Source organism: Macrosteles quadrilineatus, unplaced genomic scaffold (assembly GCF_028750875.1).
Source record: "Macrosteles quadrilineatus isolate MER2022 unplaced genomic scaffold, UCM_ALF_1.0 Scaffold_2__2_contigs__length_208266976, whole genome shotgun sequence".
NCBI classification, from domain to species: domain Eukaryota; kingdom Metazoa; phylum Arthropoda; class Insecta; order Hemiptera; family Cicadellidae; genus Macrosteles; species Macrosteles quadrilineatus.
Window position 1 is genome coordinate 18,421,591 of NW_026542595.1, and position 20,138 is coordinate 18,441,728.

At 38.6% G+C, this 20,138-nt stretch overlaps 1 protein-coding gene across 1 annotated transcript in view; it reads left to right on the forward strand.

Annotated features, from left to right (window-relative positions):
- LOC128987429 (probable ATP-dependent RNA helicase spindle-E) overlaps positions 1 to 20,138 on the forward strand; it is a 274,025-nt gene that overhangs the window by 205,681 nt on the left and 48,206 nt on the right. The window contains exon 21 of the mRNA XM_054408268.1: positions 12,320 to 12,451. Within this exon, the coding sequence (XP_054264243.1) occupies positions 12,320 to 12,451 (132 nt within the window). The remainder of the gene's footprint in view (positions 1 to 12,319; positions 12,452 to 20,138) is intronic.

Sequence of the window (20,138 nt, forward strand, 5' to 3'; positions counted from 1 at the left end):
TTAAATCATTTAGTTATCTTTAATAAATTCCAAGGCATTCTTTTTCGGACACTCTGAATATACATATAAAGCAAAGCAAAGAAGCCGCGGGCTCTTAAGAACGTAGCCAACTTACCAGTGACCTAAACTAATCAGAAGAATGTTTGGATGGAGAGCACTATTTTTTTTGGAGTGGTACGATAAAACCTTTATTCCTCAAGTAAAAAAATTTAAACAGGAAAATAGGGAAAGGTTTTACTTATCATGGACAATGCGCTGAGGCATCCTTCACTGGAGCTTCTCATGAGAGAAGGGGAGATTTAAGTGTCTCTTTTTACCTCCTAACGTGACAAGTCTGCTCCAGCCCATGGATCAGGGTGTAATTGAGTGCACAAAATGTCTTTACAGACAACAGATGCTTCGTAAATTGCTCCTAGCTGTAGAGAACGCCGAAGAACAAGTTTTAGATTCTTACAAAAAAATCAACTTGAAAGACTGTAGCTACATGATTGCGGAATCCTGGAACATGGTTAAGAGTGTTTCACTTAAACGGGCTTGGAACAAAATAAACGGTACGTCGACAAAAGATCAACTCGAGTTACAAAAGCAAGCTAAAGAACGAGAACTAACTGCTGAACTGCTGGCGTTAATGAAGACGAACCGGAATTGCCGTCAGTTGGGGAGTTAGTTCATGGCTAAGGAAATTGCGGGTTGTTCGGAGTGTGATGTCGATGATATGGAAGAGTGGTTGAAATGTGATAAGAACGATCAAGGATACCAGATAATGACTGATGATGAAATTGCAGTGAGTGTCATGTATGATCAGGAAAATGAAGATGAAAACAATGAGACCGCTGGAGACGAAACTATACCATCACATGGTGAGGTGTTTAAATGTGTTTTGACAACGACTTCAAATGGATGGAGCGGCAACCAGAGTGCGAGGGTGTACAGCTTCTTGCCGTCCAGCGCCTGCGTGATCTAGCTATGCGGAAACAAACTAAAAGGTCACGGCAACTTACGCTGATCGAGATGTACAAGTAAGTGATTTTAAAGAACTTTATATTGTACTCTAGTTTTGTTTTTATAAATATCAGTATTTGTTCCTGTACTGTACTTCAATTCAATTTAACAGCTCTATTATGTCTTAGTTATTCTCAATAAAGTTCATTCGTTGTGCAACTTTATTTTTATTTTTTTATTACTATTCTGTGTCCGATTATCCGAAGTTTTGATTATCCAAATCGACCCCGATCCCAACGAATTCGGATGATCGGCGTTTTACTGTACTAACATTTATCTCAGATAAACAACATTTAAACTCCTTTTTCATTACAAGGTTTTCAATAGCAGGAATTTTTAGATTCTTACTTTTTAATGTTTATACTAACAGACTAGCGGAATTCCCGTGCTTCGCTACGGAAACTTCAAAATTGGTTGAATTTTTTTTATAAATTAGTGTTTAAGTGCCAACAACCTTCAGTCAACAATTCAGCTACAACATGTTTTGCTCCAAACAATGTCATATTAAAGCAGCTATTATAATGTCCCAACCGGTCCATAAAGTTTGTATGCTCAGGGTGGTTTTCCATGACCAAACTGCATAAAGGTTCAGGTAGGTGCTGCAAAGGTAGTACAGTAGTTGAACTTTACCACCATTGCCGCACATGCCCTGTGTTTCTTCTTTCCATTTTAAGGTGAAATATTTTTGGATTATAAGGTTAAATGTTATTTGGGGGTTGTAAATTATGGAGAACTAATTGAGCCTGAGAATTTTTTTTTTTAACTTAGATTTAGTTTGACAAATTTGTGGTAGCAATTCTTTTTGAGAATTTTCCAATTGGGTTTTGTTTGGTTGAGGAATGTTGAAGTGTAACAATTGATTTTCTTTTCCCCACTATTGATATGTGTAAAGTATTTTTTTAATGCTGGACTAATTTGTCATAATAATCTAGTTTAAATCTAAAACCACTGTATTTATTTATTTATTTCCCACGGTTAAACCAATTTTACAAATTTGTGTACATCAAGATGGTAGCCTAAGATATTAATACTAAATAGATTACAACAATTGATAAACAATTGATTAAAAAATTGATATACAGATCAGCAATAACAGTTACACATAGGTTTCATGGTTCAAGAATAACAATTTACAATAAAATGCAAAGCAATACAACCATAACAATATAATATCCAATACAGTAGTAACAAATATAAATAGAATATTAGAAATGACATAACAATAACATAACGGTATACAGCACATTGAAGCGTGTTACTATAATTATTTATAGTAACTGTACTGGACTCATTGGATCGTTAAGGCTCAATGCAATCAATCTAGTGTTGCGAGCGACATTCTGAGTTGAATAATAATGATCTTAAATTAATTACTGAGCCAAACCACATCCATATCACAGCCATTTTGATGATCTAATATTATTAATGCATCTAATTATTAATATAATAAGGAAAAGAACACTGAAAACTTCCACTCGTACCTTATGGGTACGAGTGTGCTCTAAAGTATAATTTACATATTAAGCAGAAATAATTTATAGTTCCCTAAAGCCTTAATCCCCCCCCTTCCTGAAAAAAATTAGAACATATTTGTAAATATCTTAGACTAAGGAAAACTTATCAATTCGGCGATGGAGTCCAGCCTTTAACATGGCGCCTACACCCTCTTGAATCCGGAACACAACTATATTCTGTCTCTGCGCTTCCTACCCCCTCCCCCGTTCTCCAGCAATCAGCTGATCTTTACCGTCTGATGCGTCGCCGCTGTGACGCAAGCGTCACAACCTCCCCGACTTAAAAGAAAAAAAAAATTTTGGGTATGGTAGGAAGGTAGGGTCTTAGGTACTAACCCTGTGTTTGCCCGGGACTTGGGTACTTGTGACAGTGGTGGTGCCGCTTGATTTCGCGTTTCCCTTCGCGGCACGTCTCGGGAAGCTCCCTGGTGCCCTGGGCAATCCAGTGGCGGGCCAGCGCGACGGTCACCACTGTATTTCTGAGGCTTAGGTGCTTTTCGCATGTTTGGTGTGTTGGTTCTTCCATATTAATTAACTATAAGAGAAGAAAAAAATCTATCTTTAACTAACTAATGAACTATTGATTGAACTATTTTTGTAGAATTTGCTTAAACTTGTTGATGGCCTTAACTTACTCTAGTTAAATGTCTTAAGCTAAAGGTTCTGGCGGGAGTATATCGGTAATATTTTTATATTTGTAGATATTAGCCTAGACACCTATTTATTATGAGTATTTTTACCTTTTTTTGGTAGCCTAAGGTGTCCAAAATCCTTATCTCCTGCGAGACGCGTTAGAGTTAGAGTTAGAGCAAGTTAGAGTTTGGTATTTATAGGAAGGAAACCCAAACAGATTTAGTTATTCCAATGGACTCGAATCATCCCATGTCCTACAAAATGGCTGCCCTCAGATCCATGGCATACAGGCTTTTAACTTATAATTTGTCACCCACAGAGTTTCAAAAAGAAAAATCAATTATGAAACAAATTGCCTACAACAACGGCTACAATACAGATTTAATTGATAACATGATAAGGAAAACCAAGTTTAAATTATCAAGGCCACAAACAGATGAGAGGACTGGTCAACCACACAAGTTCATCCCTTTCAAATATGTAAACAAAAACTCGCTTCACGTAGGTAATATTTTTAAGAAGTTTTCTTACATGCCGGGATATAAAATAAGCAAGAATATTGGTATGAAACAAAAAGAAAAACATAGTATTGACAAGGGGGTTTATCTTATTAAATGCAATGATGGAGATGATTGTGATAAAGAATATATTGGACAAACTAATAGATCTTTCAAACAACGTTTTAAGGAGCATAACGCCCGAAACCAAAAAAAATCCCACGTCCAAAGTTGCCCAACACCTGAAAGAACATCCTTCCCACAATATAAGTTTTGATAAATCGCTAAATGTGCTAAAAGCCTGTGATAACGCTCAAAGGTCGAAAATATGGGAGGAGTACTTTATTTTCAAAAAGGTCACTTCAATGGGTAAACATAGCTTGTTAAATGTTAAAGAAGATTTTTCTGATAAAGTTACCTATCGTCTGTACAGTAGACTAGAGGGGGAAGAGGTTACCACGGATAACACAACAGCTGATTAAGACAAGATAAGGGAGGAATGACCAGTAGGCCTACAACCTTGTGCGGTATCGCGTGTCGTCTCCCGCTCGCTTGATGTACAGTACGTGTGTGACCATGGTTGTAAAACTGTATATAAATATGTGTTTCGTGAACTGTGTTATATGTTTTGTAAATCGTGACAACCACTTCTGTGGGCAATGTTGAGACCTGACAATGACAGCGACTGAAGATGCATTGTAATTAATGCGAAACGCGTCTCGCAGGAGATAAGGATTTTGGACACCTTAGGCTACCAAAAAAGGTAAAAATACTCATAATATTTTTAATTTTAATTTTATTTTTTTGTTTTTATTTATATTTTTTTTACTGCTTCTATCTGATTTAGTATATTGTTGATCTTCTGATGTGCCTGAAGCTGCAATTTGACGATCTTGCCATGACATTTGGTATTATATATTCCTTTTAGATGAAGTCCCCTTACTATATTCGGGGCTGATAATGAAGCTTTCCAATAAGAAGTTCTTCTTGGAGATCTGTTTGAAGTGAATTGATGCTATTGAGATGTATGGATGGTCAATGTAGATGTTGTAGCTTGCCAATGTGTGGCTATTGAAGAAGTGATGATCTTGGTGGTGATTCAATAATGCTGCGATGATTTCTATTAGTTGTATTGATGATGGGTTCTGATCAAATGTCGAGATTATTCAGTTGCATGACGAAGGTCTTCAGCTTCATTACTGTAGATGTTGATGATGAATGCAGTATTTTCTTTTGTTCAACTTGTTTCAATTGTGTTGTCTAATCTTGAATAATCATTTTATGTTGGTAGAGGTAAGGTTTATAGAGAATTGTAATTTTCTTCCTCTGTATGTAGATTAGATTTCATTCTGTCCTTTATATATATATATATTTTTTTTTATTACTGATATATGCCCTAATAATTCGGAAATAAAATTTTGCGGACTACCCTTAAACTACCTAGCTTTAAACTGTGAATTAATGAATGAGAAAATTTATGAAAATTTACAAAAATTGAAAATTGAAATTGAAATGCACTTGCAATATGGAATTGAAATATGGATGGAAAAATATTAACTTATGAAATAAAACTAACTTAATGATTGTTTGGCTTATAATCTAAGGAGTTGTTTTGATTTGTTTGACACACATTATCAAGCTTGTATTTATTCAACACCTTTTTTATATATATATATATAAATGACTTGGATGGAAGACATGTGTCGCACCTATTGGTATCCCTGTTGGTGTAGGTTGACCGTGCACCTTTTTAGCCATACGCAATACATTGATTCTTCTGCCCTAGCGTGATACCCAAGTTTATTTGCTGAAAAAAATTCAATGAGAAGTTTAGGAGGGTTAGGTGGGATTAGGAATTAATGTTTATTGATTTCTTTTACTATATCATTTAACATAGCTATATAATAGTAAACTTCTAAATATGATTTTTCCCATTTTTCCCATTGAACTCGAGCGTCATGCTACACTCTCAAAGAATTCAACTATATTTCTGGGACGATATTATAATACGTCCTAATTGTTCATTATCTTGGTGCGTTGCCTGCTGGTGAGATAAGAATCTCGCTTGATGTTTGGCCTTGACCGATCCTTGTTTACGTTTCTGGTCTTTACATCTTACTTAATTGTAATTTCACTTACTAATGATATTCTATTACTACTTTTTTTTTTTTGTGGGGGCTGGGGTAGTGGCATACCCCTAGCTACTTCGGCCTGGAGACCTTTTGTAGCACCCTTTAATTCATTCTGACAGCCCTAGGCTTCTCAAGTAGCCCAGGAGCTAAAAGACACCCAGCTTCCTTATCTCTGTTGGTTCCAGGAATAACCTCCCCAGAGATGTAAGCCTTCTATGGGCCAACGCTGGACAGTCCAGCCATAAGTGTTCTGAGGTTTCTACCTCGTTCTCACAGAACCTGCAGAGGTCTGTCTGTGACCTCCCTATAGTCCTGAGATGTTTCCTGATAGGACCGTGCCCTGTTAACACTCCTACTAGTAGACTAATGTCCCCTTTCTTAAGGCTCAGCAAGCCTTTCCAACCTTTATCAGTGGGGTTGATTAGTAATTTGGAAGTCCTCATACCTGGGTGGTTTATCCAGGCCAGAGCCTTTTGAGCCTTGACCCAGTCTTGGACTTTCGCTACTCCTGAGCTTATGGGGGTACCACACTAGGGTTCTGGTCCTGACAGTTGGTCTTCCGCACCCTTCCTGGCCAATGCATCGGCTTTTTCGTTCCCCTCATGCCCCGAATGTTCAGGAACCCAAGACAATTTGACTTGGTTTCGCTCTGCTAACTTTTTGAGGGTGTTTTTACACCCTTTTACTGTTCGTGACTGTGTCACACATGACCCCAGCGCCTTCAATGCTGCCTGGCTGTCAGAGAGAATAAGGATTTTCCCCTTTCCTAGATTCTTGCTAATAATATTATTAGCACAGCACTCAATCGCCAGGACCTCTGATTGAAATACTGTTGTTGTTCTGCCCAAGGCCAGAGATATTTTGGTTTTGTTACCATTCACTCCCAACCCTGATCTCTCATCCTTCCGACTTCCGTCGGTGTAATAGACCAAGCATGCTCTGTCAATGCTGAAGTTGCACTGTTGCCAGTTGTCTCTTCCCCCTATTGCAACTTGGTAAGGAATCTCGAAGTCGTATTCATTTGTCATGAGGTCTGGTGTGCCTAGTTCCATGTCCATGCTTGGGAATCCCCTCAGGATGGACAGGTGACCAGACTGCCTCTGTAGATTCAGCTCGCCTCTGCTACCCATTTTTAGAGCAGATATAGCTGCACATTTCTTAACTTCCAGCCCTAGTGGGAGCATGTCGAGTATTGCCTCCATTGCAGCTGTTGGACAGGATTTCATGGTCCCACAGATCCCCGAACACGCTAGCCTTTGCAGCTGCTGCAGTTTCCTGCCAGCTACTGTCTGCTCTGCCTTAGGCCACCATACTAAGGCTGCATATGTAACCATTGGTTTGACTAAGGCTTCATAGGTCCAATGTGTGAGTTTGGGACCGAGTTCCCATTTCTTACCAAAGGTTCTTCTGCAAGCACCAAAAGCTCCTGTTCCTTTTGCAAGTACATAGTCAAAGTGCCTGCTCCAGGTCAGTTTCTGGTCCAAGTAAACTCCAAGGTATTTTGTTTCCTTCACAAGTTTTACACTTTTCCCCTGAATTTTCGGGGCTGTTAGGTTAGTTCTCCTTCTCGTAAAGGAGATTATCTCTGTTTTGTCAGGGTTAATTGTGAGCCCCTCTTTGGAGCACCACCCCTCAATAAAGCTAACGGCTGTCTGGGTGAGGTTGTTCACTGTGGCTGCGTGTTTTCCTCTAACAGTCAGCACTAGGTCGTCTGCAAAGGCTTGGAGGTCTATGTCTCTCCTTTCCTCTCAGTAGATCGTCCACCACAAGAGCCCACAGCAGGGGTGAGATTACACCTCCTTGAGGGCATCCCTGTCGAGCTATGATAGCTGTCGAGTAGCCTCCCAATTCTGCCGTCACCACCCTGCTCTTGAGCAGGGCGTTTATCCAAGCTGCTACGTCGGGGGAGATGCCCCTGCTTCTGACTGCAGCCTCTATAGAGTTATAACTCACGTTGTCAAAGGCACCCTGTATGTCCATGAAGACCCCTGCCAGAATTTCCTGGTGTTCTAGGGTTTCCTCGACCTTTGCCACTAGGGTGCTTAGGGCCGTCGTTGTTGATTTGCCCTTCATGAACGCATGTTGGCTCACACTTAGAGGGTTGATATCTAAGTATGCATCCCTAATGTGGCGGTTTATCACTTTTTCCATAGTCTTTAACATGAAAGACGACAGGCAAATTGGCCTGTAGGATTTAGGCTGGGCCTGGTCTCTACCTTTTTTCAGTAGAAACGCCACCCTTGATTTCCTCCAACAAATTGGGATGTAACCTAGGGCAAAGCTGCCCCTGAACAAAGCCATCATATGATTTAAAAGGACCTCTAGTCCTTCTTGGATGAGAGCTGGGAATATTCCGTCCCCGCCTGGAGACTTGAAAGGGCTGAATGATTCAACAGCCCACTTCACAACCTCCGGCTTGAACAGCTTGCTCGAAAATCTTCTAGCCAATGCAAGGTCTCTGGGTGATTTCCTATTCCAGGGTATCATGTGTTGTCCTGTTGAGTTGCCTAGTGGGGTGTTCCCTGGAAAGTGGGTGTTCATAAGGACTTCAAGAGTCTCCTCCATTCCTATTGTGTGACTCCCATCCTCCCGTTTTAATGTACCAAGCGGGTTAGGCACATCTCTCTGAAGGGCTTTTTGCAGTCTAGCTGCTTCTGGTAGGTTTTGAATCCCCTCACAGAACTGCCTCCAGGACTTCCTTTTGCTTTTCCTTATCTCTGAGTTGTCCGTTAGGGCTCTTGAGTAGTTAGCCCAATTCCTAGTTCTTTTGGTGGTGTTAAAGAGTTTACAGAGTTTACATCTCATCTTGTTTAGCTTCTCATTCCACCAGGGCACGTTTCTTGTTGTCCTTTTGGTTTTGAGAGGACAATTTTCCTCGTAGGCATTTAGCATTGACCTGTTTAACAGTTCTGCCTTCATGTCAAGGCCGTCAATGGTCATGAGTTGGGTCACCTTATCTTCAACTTCATCCCTGAGGGATTCCTTGTATCCCACCCAGTCTGTTGTTTTAGGAGCCCTATAAGTCAAAGCGCTTTTGACGCTTGCTATTAAGTCAAACCTAATATGGCTGTGATCAGATAGAGAGGCTTACTCAGAGACGTGCCATCCTTTTGTTTTCAGATGTCCAAGGTTTAACGATAGGGTGAGGTCCAAAATTTCCTCTCTTATTCTATTTCTGAAGGTTGGTTCATTACCTATATTTTCTATCTGTAAGTCAACCTTAAATATAAATTCCTGGAGATCCTTACCTCTTTCATTAGTGTCCGAACTCCCCCAGATGGTGTGGTGAGCATTTGCGTCACAGCCGAGGATTAGGGGAATCCTCTTTGCTTCTAGCATACTCCACCAACTGCACTACCGCCCCCGGAGGACAAGTTTCTCCTGGGTTGGGGAAGTAGGCTGAGGCAACTAAAGCTTTTTGCCTCCCTGCAGTGGAGTCGAAATCGACTTGGATTGTTACCAAGTCACGGCTGATGAATTCTGTAACAGCTAAGCATACGTTGTTAGGGTTCATAAGGATGCAGGCCCTAGGGTTAGCAGATCCCCTATCGTATACCAGCTTACCCACTTGGGTTGGAAGTCCTCGAATCGTTCCTCCTCCTACCCAGGGTTCTTGAAGGAGGGCAAAGTCGAGCCCTTCGGTGGCAAACCTCCTGCCCAGGGCTGCTGAAGCACCTTTGGCATGGTGGAGGTTGGCCTGTATGAATCGGGACTTCATTCCCGTTTCCTGTCTGAGGGGTCACTCTTACCCCTCCTGTCACGGTGATAGGACTCCCTTCTGTCCCCTTGTCTAGGGTAGCTGCTCCTTGGCCGGTACTGCTCTTGTCGTTGAGGGCCCCCTGTGCCTCTCCTCTCTCCTTTCCTGGGAGTTTCTCCTGTCGAAGATAGGGAAATGCCGGGAGTCTTGGCTTCTCCTTTCTTCGCCCCTCCTTGACTCCACTGACCTCACCGTGGAAGTGGTTGTTGAGGGTGGTGTGTTTTTCTTTGCTCCCAGGGTGGCGGTTGGTGGTTGCACTGTCGGAGCATTTGGTGTCTGCGCTGGCGGAGCGGTTGGTGGCTGCGCTGGAAGGACGGTGCTTATTTACAAGCATTTACAAGTAATTTACAAGTTTAATAAGCAAAGCACTACAAAAAAACATTGATAATTATTCAATACAATAGCAACAGATAATAAAGAGAATACTCAAAGATAACATAATTATTTACAGCATTATACTACATGATTAAAAACACAGGTAGCTGAACAGATGACATCAATAATAGAGTAGGAGAAGTGTGTTTGGAGGTAAAGTGAGGAGACCATGCCCTCACAGACACTGGTGTAGCCCTTTAACGCAGCTACCAAAAGATAACAATCACTACATTACTTACTCTTACTCCCAGGGCCATGCATATTTAAGAAGATATTTGGCCGCACCAACAAAGCCTCTCCATCTTGCTCTATCTAACAATCACTACATTATATTGAAAAAAAACTATGAAAAGTGAGGAGACCATGCCCCCACTACAAAAAAAACAACACTCAGATGTGGCCCTTTAACGCAGCCCCCAAACACCCGGCACTATACAGAAGCTCAATTCCACCACCAACAGACCTAGCCACTTCGTACTTTAAGAAGACTTTCCATCTATCACTGCTCCAAGTAGAGGACTGAGCGTCTAAACGTACCCAAGAAGGAGTCCGAGAAGAAATCCACCAGATTGCAGACCACGTTACCAGCTCTCGGCATTCAAGGAATAGGACTATGACGAAGGTAGTTAGTGCTTCTGAGTTTCAGCTCAAAAAGGCATTGTGCTCTGGTTGGTGAAGGGGTCCTGAAGTTGACCCCTTCAAGTTGATTGTAGGTACGCACATTTCACCAGCACTAGATTGCCCAGGATTTATGCGTGTGACGGTGCAATTCCTCGGATAGCTAATCAATCTTATTGAGTAAGTCCTGGGTTAGTAATAATATTAATAGTATTAAGTTGAGTTTAAATATTTAGGCTCAGATGTGGTCGTTAAAGCATCAGCTTTCAATAAATGACACATTCATCACTGCCCGATTTAAACATTAATTTTAAAAAAATTGTAAATTTAGACTCACAGAATTAACAGTGTTAATTATGTGAGTGAAACACTGGTCATAACTAACTGAAATTGTTAACTTTGAAAATAAAACAAATCTTTACTTAATGGGTATACCGTGTTTCACTTTTAGAATTAAAACCAATGACGCTTAAAATAAACCGAAGCGATTATTGCGGGTCCACGGGCTATTTCGCCCTGGCCTAACACCTAATATTCGACAGAGTTATTTCACCACTGGTTTATTTACCGGACTATTCCGCCCTAGACCTATGGTTTCGCGATGTATACGGATCCAAGAGCTACTCTACCCTTGGCATAACACATAGTGTTCGACGCTACCAGAGTTGTTCCACCACTGGTTCAATTACCGGGCTATTCCGCCCTTGCCCTAGGGTTTCGCGATGTACTCCACTCCACTAACCAGTGAAAGATGTTGCTAGCTATCCGCCCAGCGCTCGAATCCGACTGTTCCCTGTCCTGCGCAGCTTTTATAGGGGTCACGACGCTAGCGCAGTGCGTAACCGCTCAGGGAACTATTTATCTTGCGCGGGACATTTAAAATCGTATGAACGCTTGTTTTCTGATAACGTAATATTTTTACCATTACACCCCCTCTTTATTCGGGGCAAAACAAATTCACAAAAAAATTATAACGGTTGAAGCCATCTTTTCACGTTAACTGAAAGGTAAACTAAAATTTTAAAAAAATTCTTTTTATGTCAAAGACGCTTTCTCCAACATCAAATAGGTAGAACAACTATTAATCGTCATGCCATTCTAGAAAAGGCCTAATATACTTAACGTGAAATATTTGTTTGCGACTGCTATTTGGGGGTTTTACTTCGTACCGACCCATGATAATAAAAGGGTAATTCATATTTTGGCACCAATTGACTCCCAATAGCTTCGGTTTTTGATGAGACTTATGACGTATGATTGCATTGCACAACAACTCAAGACATTTATATTTGTAATGGGTCTGTTTCTTGGGTATGGCTATTATTAAGTACAAAAAACTAGTCTCACAATCTCATTATTCTACTGTATACTGTAATTCGAAAAAGCTGTAACTAAAACCTAAGCTAATCAGCAGAAATCATGTTGTAAACAAATAGCAACGATTATGTAAAATTTATTTACGCGTGCTATCACCACAAGTACCAGGCACTGAAATTTATTCTGTCTAATAATTAACACAAACTCCCCCCTAAATTCTGAATTTTCTTACCCCTCCCCCAAAAATGTCATTGGCGCACTGTGCACGGTTTGCAATAACATGTGATAAGGGTTAAAATAAATTCTAGGGGATTTGGAAATGACACTTGTTATCAAGGGTGACTCGTTATCTAGGTTCCACCGTATCAAGGAATTCATTATATCGAGGCTCGTTAAATCAAGGTATTTACACAAATTTATAGTTTTTGTTACATTAAATAATAGTTTAAAATTAAAGTTGTTTTTATTTTTCAGAGGAATCATGTTAAGAGGGAAGAGATTGCCCGAGGAGTGAGTACTCTAAACAGCATTGAAGACAAAAATGTCTTTAAGACGAAGGATCAAGATTTGCTGACACTCCCAATTGCAGAAGGAAAGTCGGCTATTGTAAGTTGCCTGTAAAACACAAAACTTTAGTTATTGAATTTCTACATAATCCCTTAATCACCACCTTTCAGAACTACCAGGAGAATTTAATTCTCCTATTCAGAGCTACCTCAAGCTGTTAATTTTTATTTACTTTATTTCTAAATTTTTGGCAAAGATTTAGAGTCTTTTGGTATTCTGAGCCGACCTTGGGTGGTACAGGGCAAAGTGCAAACATTAAGAGCGGGCCCCTTTCTACCAAAAAAGTAGTTTCCCAACAATATTAACAAAAATCTCAATCTGTAATGTTAGTATTTTTTACTCCCCCCTTTTGTTCCTTTTATAACTGATATAATTGGCTTAAAATACACTGACTTTTTAGAACTTTTTGTATATTTCACCAAGTCCGGGTCCTTCCGAGGTGCTGGGCCTAAGGCCAGCTCTGTTGGTAATAAAACAACCAAAACATATTTTTATTGATGGCTTTTCTACTTTAGGTGGTTTAATTTAACAAATTAAATTAGGTGTGATTGGTAAACTAGTAAGTAACAGAAGCAAACGGCCATTATAGTTTAGAGGTTATAAATCTATATAATACGCATGTTCTACGCACGTTTCATTAAGAATTACGCGACCATCACCATTCCTCTAAATCATTTGAAGAAGAAAGGATTTCCCTTTGTGTTCGGCCCCGATCAGGTCAGGCTTTTGAGACCCTCAAGAGGGCTTTAGTCTCTTCCTCAATACTGCCAGATTTCACAAGAGATTTTGTTGTTCACACCGGCGCTAGCGCCTCAGCCATTGGGGCCGTATTGCTGCAAACCCACGGAGACCAGTTGTTTCTAGTCTCGTACACATCTAGGGCTTTAAACAAGCACGAATTAAATTATTCCACCTTGCAATAGTTTTTGCATTGCAAAAATATCAGCAGTACCTGGAACACTGAGAGTTTGAGCTTCACTCAGACTGTTCAGCCCTCTGGCTTCTCAACCACCCACGCCAGATGGGTAAGATTGCCCGTTGGTTCTCCTTCATAAATTCATTCAAGTTCAAGATCTACCATATCCGCAGAAGGGACAATGTTATCGCCGATGCCCTTTCTCGCCTATATGAAAACTCTGAACCAACTGAAATTTCACCCCCCACTCCTCAACCACCAACCACATTATCCCTTTCCGCTCTTTCCGAGGTTTTCAAGGACATAGCCGACCATTAACTCGATGATCCTGACCTCAGGAAGATCATCAGGTCCACCAATAAACCCCAAAATTATTCAGTCAAAAACAATATCCTGCTTCACCGTCAACCAAATCAAACCAAACCAAGGGGTGGTGGTTCCATCCAAGCTTCTTGACCTCATTTTCAAATACTACCATGAATCTCCCACTTCAGCGCATTTGGGCATAAACAAAACCTTGTCACGCATCGAACCCTTTTTCTGGTCTCCCGACCTCAAGGCTTACGTCACTAACAGGGTACGAGCTTGCGTTAGCTGTCAGAGGTGCAAACAAGCCCCTAACACCAAGGTTGGAAGGCTCGCTTCTGAGACGTTACCAAGCCTTGGGAGAAAATGTTCATTGACCACATTGGACCCCTTCCATTGTCCGTCAACCGCAACAGATACTTCCTCACCATAGTAGACTCCTTTTCAAAATTTTTTTTTATGTAAGAATCACTTCCCTGCGGGTGTGTACATTTTATGTTCTATTTTTTTAATATTTACCCCGCAGGAAAGGGCTCAGTAGATGCACCTTCTGTGGCGACCTTGATATCAGTCGAGTGAAGGAAGGCAACCTCTTGCTCTTTTTCTTTCCTACCCCCCTCCACTTTTCCTTCCATTTCCCTTTAGCTTATTTGGTCACTAGTGGTAGCAGTAGTTAGCTCTTAGGAAAACTAGTATAGTTAAGCAGCAAAAGAAATTAAATTTGGTTTTCTTCAAAACAACTCAAAAAATTGTTACTAACCAAACAGAAGTCGCAACACGGACCTCAATAGATTCCGCGGTTTTTGATCGTAGCAAGCGACGGCAATCCTTTTTTCTCGTTCTAAAGTTGCATGCATAAAAAAATGTAATGACAGTTTTGTACCTTTTCCACCTTCCAAACCAAAACACACTTACAAAATCAGAAAAAGCTCTCGCGACCCTCACCAGTCTGACCTTGGTTCACCACGCCACTGTGAGTCATAAACTCTCGGTTTCCCAAACAGATTCAGACCAACCCCGTCAGTGATCAGACCACCGCCTTGCCCATTGACCTTTCACCCCTTCATTTGAACGACAGTCTTCCTTTCAACTTTTTCTCTTTTACATCAGTCAAATCACAACTTTACGCCTTACAGTAACTTGTCCCAATTCAAAACTCCATACAATTGTAAATTTAAAATTCCCATGTTATTCTTTTTTTTTCCAAAAAATACAAATTTACAACACACATACAATTTCAAGCCACAAAAGCCAATATGGCTTGTCTGCAGCAATTATTCTAATTTTTTTATTTCACAGTGCTTTTTTTATTCAATCAGTCTTTGTTATTCAATCAGTCTTTTGTTTCCCTTGTTTTTCTGTAAGAATTCAATAATATACCAAACTAATCATAGAATTTAAAGTAGTCAGATTTTAACAATTATTAATAAACAATGAAAAAAGTAACAGTAATAAACGGATTTAAAACTATTAAAAAGTAACAATAATAAACATTTGGAACAGTGAACAGTGATTAATCTATTAAAAAGTAACATTAATAAACATTTGGAACAGTGAACAACAATGATAAAATATGAAACACAGTTATCTTTAACTCAGATCTAGATATAAATTCTTTTACCTAACCCGCCATGTTAAACTTCCCTATCCCAAGCGTGATGTATACAACTTCCTTACTTCTCGAGTGATGTAAAGTAGAAAAAAACTCACTCGGTGATGTAATGAAACCCATTTAAATAACATTGAGTGCTTAACGTAAAAAAATATACCTCTATGGAGGCATCGACGTTCAACGCTAGAAATCAGCTGTGCCTTGAATGTTATTGTTATGCTTTAAAGTATTTTCGTAACCTAGCTTTTGTTTGTAAAAGAACGTTACTGTTAGACGATGAGTGAAATAGATAATGAAAAATATTGTACGTAAACCCATGTATATTGTCGGGTCAGGTAAAATCTTGTACGTTACACGTTGCGCAAGAGCGTGTTTACATCTCTTAGGTGAATTATGCAACGAGCGGACCTGCGTGATGTAAAAACTAGGGATGGTCAAGTCTCGAAATTTTGTGAAATTTTCGGGAAATTTTAAATCTTGTTACACGAGACGAGATTTCTTTTTGGCCGATATTTTTACGGAGACGAGAATCAAAAAAAAAAAAAATTAAAAACGCCTGCAGAAAGTCAATGCAATACCCGCAATACAGGAGCGTGTTGTAGTTGCGTTTCTTTTGCGAAGGCGTTCTTATTTAATTAATTCTTTTAATGTAAATATTACTTTACAGTAATTATTTTTATAATATTTAGCTTGGATTAAATAAATAAATATAGGATGGAGAGGACACAGCTAACTCACCTGATGAAAGGTTGCAGATGAGTCAAAGAACACATAAAATCACACACATAATTTACTTAATATTTCGCCTCTTTCAGAGGCTTCTTCAGAAGTAGGCCTAGATGGTAGTTACAAAACAACAGTTTAAATAGGATGACACAGTTTGAATTCAAAATGTCTGACAGGTTGTCCAACTGACACTGCACAAAGCACTAAATACAGGCACATTGCAATATTGTATTTACATATAATATGTACATTGAAAAGCAAATTAGTTTTGTCCATGAAAATAAATACTTAAGAGTTAGCTGTGAGGGTGAGGATATGAGGATATTATCTAATGTTGAGGTTAGGTGGGGTTCTGGAGTTGGTCACAAACTGGTAAGCTAATTCCCATCTTCTGAGCATTGAACTATTGCATTGGTTCTTTGGCAATGATTTTAGAGCTTTTATGGTGAAACAGTCATCAAATAGAAGTTGGTGGGATAAGGCATGTTGTGCAACTGGTTTTTCTTTTATAATATTTAGTGATGGGCGGATCCAAGAAAATGTCGGTTCCGGATCCAGATACACACTGTCATAAGGGCGGGTTAAAAAAAACCTAATTAACAGAATGCCAATTTAAATCATACTGTTTAAAATTAAATCGGTAATGTTTAAAGGTTAATATATCTTATACACTGAGACATGGCCTTGCCATATAAGTTATTTGCATCAAGAGACAAACACTGAGTCATGGCCTAGCCATATAAGTTATTTGCATCTAGAGAAAAACATCGAGACATGGCCTAGCCATATAAGTTATTTGCATCTAGATACAAACACTGAGACATGGCCTAGCCATGCCATGTAAGTTATTTGCATCTAGAGACAAACATTGAGACATGGCCTAGCCATATAAGTTGTTTGCATCAAGAGACAAACACTCGGGAGAAAAACGGTCTTGTACATGGATACAGACAGCTTTATGTTAGTAAATACCCCCGCCGCAGCAAACCTGCAGACTAAGCGAATTTCCATTTGATTTACACTGAAATGTCTACTTAAAAATGCTAACGGACACATATATATATATATATAAATATATATATATATGAATTTGAACGGATGGTGTTTTTGGTCTCTAGGGACCTCGAAACGAAAAAAAAAATCGGTCCCGCGTCCAGGTCTTACCATGAGTACTACGGTAATAGCTTATTCCCTATATGGGAAATTCGCTAAAAAATCGGGGTTGTACAGTGATACAGACAGCTTTATGTTAGTAAACAAATCGGGGTTGTACAGTGATACAGACAGCTTTGTGTTAGTAAAATAATCGGGGTTGTACAGTGATACAGACTGCTTTGTGTTGGTAAAAAAATCGGGGTTGTACAGTGATACAGAGAGCTTTGTGTTGGTAAAAAAATCGGGGTTGTACAGAGATACAAACTGTTTTGTGTTAGTAAACAAATCGGGGGAAAATCGGTCTCTTACATGGATACAGATAGCTTTATTTTAGTTAACAAATCGGAGTTGTACAGTGATACAGACAGCTTTATTTTAGTAAACAAATCGGGGTTGTACAGTGATACAGACAGCTTTATTTTAGTAAACAAATCGGGTTTGTACAGTGATACAGACAGCTTTATGTTAGTAAAAAAATCGGGATTGTACAGTGATACAGACAGCTTTATGTTAGTAAACAAATCGGGGTTGTACAGTGATACAGACAGCTTTGTGTTAGGAAAAAAATTCGGGAAAAAATTTGAAAAAATCGGATCCATCAAAACCGGATCCAGCCCAAGATCCAGAATTTTTTGGATCCGATCCGGTGCCGGTTCTAGCTTGGATCCGGATCCGACCATCACTAATAATATTACTTTAATAATATGTGAGAAGTTTTGTTAGGTGTAAGCAGTGTGAGGAACGTTTTATTACCATAAAAAGTCAAAACAAGTAACTATTTTATAAAGACTAATATTGCTTTTATTTTATGATTTATTTTATTTTAGGATAAGTTGAACTCTATCCTAACTGATATCACTTTGTTTCCTAATCGTAGGCATTTTTAATAAGTTAAGCGTGATTAATAAAAAAAATGTTATGCTGATGTTTTTTAATAAAAGATTGTAAATATTCTTGCCTATTATCATTATTTTTGTATTTAAACAGTCATCTAACAATGTTAAAAAATCAGGTAAAAATTTTGAACGTGCATTTCCCGTTGTGTATGAGAAGGGAAATCCCGTCTCGATCTCGTCTCAAAATTTTATGAGAAATAAAAAATCTCGTCTCGTCTCGTCTCGAACTAAAAATCCAATCTCGTCCATCCCTAGAAAAACGTTCTTACTACACTTGTAATGTAAATAGCTATAACTTCTTCTTTAAAACTCTACAATAACATAATCCTCAGCTGTACTGGTAAACTGTTTAACAAGAATGAAACTAAATATTCCCTTGTTCTTTTAGAATATTTATTTGTTGTTCTAGGCACAATAAAGAACATTTGCCTTGAGTTGTAACTATGAACATTGAGGTTTTTGAACTCATCTGAAAAATAATAATCTGATGTAATTATTAACTTTAACAGTCTATCAACTGGCAAAACGTTGACCAATTGATAACCTAGCATGGGATTATCAACCAGATTAGCAGAATCAAGCTTAGTCATTGTTTTGATTATCCTGCTTTGCACGGTTTTTAGTTGCATTATGGCTGTGTTTGATGATGCTCCCCATGACCTTACACCATATCTAAGCAATGATTCACATAGACTTGAGTAAATCAATTTCATTGTTTTTAGTGGCAGGTATTGTCTTATATGGTAAAACTTAAATAAGCATAATCTTAATTTATCAGTTAGTTGTTTCAAGTGCAAGTCCCATTTCATGTTATGGTCAATTATGATTCCCAGATATTTATAATTTAAACCATACTCCAAATTCATACACTGACACATATTCTCATAGCTCTTCCGATGCAGACAATCGTGTAAATGAAATTTTACTGCTAGCTCTGTGCATTGGTACGAAGGTGAATTAATATGCATAATCTTTGATTTACTGCCATTTATAATCAATCCATTGTCATGGCACCACATTGTCAGCTTCAAAAAATCTGATTCAATCTTAGTTTTTGCCACGTTTATATTTTTATCGGATAGGGCTGTATCATCTGCGTACATAAAGGTTCTACAGAATTGTATAGCATCTGTCATCAGGTACATCAAAGGCCCTAATATACTTCCTTGCGGTACACCGTATTCTAGTTCTTTTTCTTCACTAAATTTATCGTTTAATCTTACTTTAATTTTTCTGTTTTTTTAATAGTTTATAAACCAGTCTTTACATGGACCTCTAATTCCTGCTTTTTCTAAAGCCATTGCAATTTTTGTGTGTTCTAGGGTATCAAAAGCTTTACTAAAATCAATAAAAATCACGAATACTTGCTTTCCCTGGCCCAATTGATTGTTTACATAGTCTGAAAATTTTAACAACAGCTCATTTGTCCCTCATTTTCTTTGATATGCATATTGACTTTCATGTATCACTCCATTATCTTCTAGATGTTTTATTAGTTTATTTGCAACATACCTTTCTAATATCTTACCAAGGGAGGGGAGGATCGATATAGGACGATAATTTGAATAGTCATCATGTCTCTTTGATTTATAGATTGGTCTTATAACTGCAATCTTAAGCATGTCTGGAAAGTTTGAATTTCTAATAGAAGTATTTATCAATAAGACAATAGAATCAATTAAAACATCCGAATTATTTTGTATGTCAATCATGCTAATATTATCGAGGCCGGATCCTTTTTTTCTCATTCTCTGCAGTAAACTCACAACTTCATTTCTCTTAATTTTAGGTATATACAATGATGCTATGCACTTATTTTGTCCTAAGGTATCTAGTGTTTTATGCTGACAGCTATGTATTATTGAATATATGCCTCTAGTAAATTTATCTGCAAATGCATTACATATTTCAAGTTCTGTTTTATGCTTTCCTAGATATTTAACTATACTTTCATCAATATTATCCACTTTGCCCCTACCTAAAATTGAGTTTATCGGACTCCAAGTTTCCTTAATATTATTTTGATTATTGTAAAATAAACTGTAAAAGTGCCTTTGTTTTGCTTTTTTGATTTCTTTGTCCACCTTATTCCTTGCTACCCTATATCTTTCTTTA